The 3,000-nt window shown below is 56.3% G+C and overlaps 2 protein-coding genes across 2 annotated transcripts; both read right to left on the bottom strand.

The window, feature by feature from the left end:
* Window positions 1-11: 11 nt before the first annotated feature.
* SPRG_17938 (hypothetical protein) lies at window positions 12-411 on the bottom strand (the record flags this gene model as incomplete). Its single annotated transcript, XM_012357343.1, has 2 exons — window positions 12-99; window positions 145-411. Coding segments are annotated over 2 exons (355 nt in total), but the record flags the coding sequence as incomplete, so codon positions are not given.
* A 218-nt stretch (window positions 412-629) lies between these two features.
* SPRG_17926 (hypothetical protein) lies at window positions 630-2,994 on the bottom strand (the record flags this gene model as incomplete). The annotated part of the gene is made up of 13 exons (XM_012357342.1): window positions 2,921-2,994; window positions 2,712-2,870; window positions 2,577-2,663; window positions 2,338-2,516; window positions 2,212-2,284; window positions 1,955-2,167; window positions 1,665-1,900; window positions 1,551-1,614; window positions 1,434-1,507; window positions 1,193-1,382; window positions 1,067-1,144; window positions 803-1,018; window positions 630-761 (listed from the first exon to the last, which is right to left on the bottom strand). Exons 2-13 carry the CDS (start codon window positions 2,757-2,759, stop codon window positions 630-632), a joined length of 1,590 nt encoding a protein of 529 aa, XP_012212732.1. The 5' UTR covers window positions 2,760-2,870; window positions 2,921-2,994.
* Window positions 2,995-3,000: the final 6 nt, after the last annotated feature.

The raw sequence follows: 3,000 nt of genomic DNA, 5'->3' as shown, positions 1-3,000 counted from the left end.
CTTGGGCAGACGCACAAGCTGCACGAGCTCGTCGTACGGGATCGTGGCCATCATCGAGATGACCGTGACATGCGACGGGAAGTGGAGCGCCGGCAGTTCCTAGCTCGCCGCCAATGTAAGAGAGGCAGTACGATTGCAGTGTACCTGGCGCGCAACGTCCGGGAGCAAACCAATGAAGATGACGTTGGACGCATCAATGACGGCCTGGTTCGTGGCCGCAATCGTGACCTTGGCCGGGAACTTGGCCTGCAGCGCCTTGGCCTTCTCCGTCCCGCGCGGGCTCACGAAGATGGCCTTCGGCTCCCACGTCGACTTGGCGGCGACGGGCGAGCAGTAGCCCGTCATGACGGCGCTGCCGATCTTGCCCGTCCCGAGGAGACCCAGCACCACGTCGTTGCCCAAAGCTGCCATGCTCTTGTGTCGTTGGTAGCCGATTCAGAAATGGCGTTATCCGTACGCCCGGCCCAACATCCGGATACGCGACACGCGGATCGCCACAAGCACCTGCGCGCCTCATGATCCATGACACAGATGAACGACCAACTCATTTAGGTAATAGTCGCTTGGTGCGCTGGTGCTCCTCTATGGCGTCCATCGACTACGTGTAGAAGCGACTAACTAGAGTCGTGCTAGCGGAGGTCGCCCTTGGTTTTCTTTTGGCGGGCGCGGGGCAAGACCATTTCCGTCACAAACTGCTCGAGGCGCTTGTGCAGCGGGATGTACGGGTTGCAAATGACGTGCTCCGTGAGCACGGCCAGCGCCTATATCAATGAGATATGCGCTGTTTGTTGTAAGGTAGCACCTCTTCAAACTCGGCAAAGTCGATCTGGAGCTCGTCGTCGGTCGTCGTCGTGCTCACTTGCGTCTCCGTGTCGTCGTACTGCCGCTGCACAAGGATGAACACCTGCTTGACGATCGCGTCCGTGACAAAGAAGCCCATGAGCTTGCAGTCTTTGGCCAGATTGAGGAATTCGTTGACGTCGAGGGTCGTGCTCGACTTGCTCGCGGCCGTCATCTCCTACACACACCTCTTGTCATGCAACGACATGTGGAATGAGGCGTATACGTCGTCCGTCTTCATGTTGGAGTAGTACTTGAAGATGTGCTGGAGCGCACTCTTGTATTTCAAAAAGACGGCCCGCACCTAGTGCACCATATCACTATGGTCTTCCAGAGCAGAGAGAGGTCGTACGTCGGGTGAGTGCAAGAGCAAGCGGAACGCTTCGGGTTGCGACCGACTCGCGTTGGGCAAGACGCACTTGTCCAGCAGCTCCTGGATCCGCTCTTCAAAGACCATGCTCGGAAACTTCTTGTCCGCAACCAAAATCAGCGCATGCACAAAGTCCATCGGTGACATTTCGCGCTGCGCCGTGCCGTCATCCCTACGTCATTCTCGGCGTCAGTGTCATTTTACATACTATGTAGCCACGCACTGGGCCTCGACGCAGTGGTGGTAGATGGCGTCAACGATGGGCAAGTGCACCTTCTTGTCGACAATGTTGCAGTCCTTGCACAAACATGTCATTGGCGTCACGGTCACCTCTCAATACCTTGATGAATTTGATGTACTCTTGGAGACTCATGGTCGCCGAGTGGCCGCGCAAGGTGCTGCAGCTAGTATACCACGTGTCATGCATGACACTACTGGCGCGCGCAAGGCAGACCTGTAGTGGCGGAAGATCGCGTGGAGGTCGTTAAAGTGCTGCTTGAGCACTTTTTGGATGCCAAAGACGCGCGTCATGACCTCCGTGTCCGAGATGCTGCGATGGCGCGCCGACGGTTCGTCCGAAATGAGCCGGCGGATCGCATCCGCGCTCACGCTGGTGAATTTGCGAATCGTGTCGGCGCGGCGCTCGTCGATGATGTCGCCGTCGACGCCGCGGTCGCGCTGCGACAACATCTGCGCGCCATCAGCATTTACATTTTCAAAGGATCAATGTATCAAACACAATACCCGCCACGTAAAGCACAAGATCTTGTGCAGGAGCTTGGAGAGGACACCGGCACTCTCGTTGCTTGCGCACACGAGCGACGTCATTTCCTTCTGGAGCAGCGTGTGCAGCTCCTCGACGCGGCGCATTTCCTTGCCGAGCGTCACGACCATCATGTTTTCGGCGCCGAGCGGATCGTCGGGCATGCGCTTCACCTCGAGCATCAAGCTCCGCACCTAGCAAGTCTGCATGTAGACAGACAAGTTGTCCACAAACACACCTTTTTCCACGCCGAGACGATTTGGAGAAACACCTTGCGGCACTTTTCCGTGTTGACCTTGGAAAAGTGCCCGCTACAACAAGTTTTGCCATCAGCTTGCAACTCAGAATATCTATAAGAACGAACGGCGAGAGGGTGAAGAGCACGCTGATAAAGACGGCGTTTTCAAGACCGCGCTGGGCCGCGATCGAGTCGGCGGTGACGATACCCGGGACTTTGACGTCGCTCGAGGACTCGACGCGCAGCGATTTGTTGAAGCGCTCAATGTTGGCCAATCGCTGCTCGACATCGATTTCGTGCACCATCTAGTCGCCTCGTGTTGAGCATGGACAATCATTGTCCAAAATCAATAAATGTCGATGTACGTGGGTGTCGTAGTCGAGCGGAAACAAGTGGTGCAAGAGCGTCGAGAATTTACTGCCGTCGGCCAAGTCGTCGGTAAAGTTTTTCAGCTACGCCATCGATTGACCATGGTGGGCGAAAGTGGACAAGTTGTCTACCATTCGGTCTTGCGGTCGCAGCACAATCTTGCTCTCCTCGAGCTTCATGCGCGCCCAATGCAACAAGATCGTGTCGACGGGCTTGCTCAGGACGTTGGTCAAGTGCACGTCGTGGTACCCCGTCGTGATCTTGTCGATCTGCGCGTGTTCCTCAGCAATCTACCGCATACCAATACGTTTGTGTCTTCTTGAAAAAAAGCAGTGTGTACACGCCGGGAGAGCTGGCGCAGCTCGGCGCCATCATACTGCGTCTCGAGCGCCTCGAGCGACTCTTTGCTAAACTGAATCA

Source organism: Saprolegnia parasitica, assembly GCF_000151545.1.
Source record: "Saprolegnia parasitica CBS 223.65 unplaced genomic scaffold supercont2.861, whole genome shotgun sequence".
Lineage (NCBI taxonomy): Eukaryota > Oomycota > Saprolegniomycetes > Saprolegniales > Saprolegniaceae > Saprolegnia > Saprolegnia parasitica.
The sequence above is the reverse complement of the archived record's forward strand: the minus strand, read 5'-3'. Positions and strand labels throughout refer to the sequence as shown.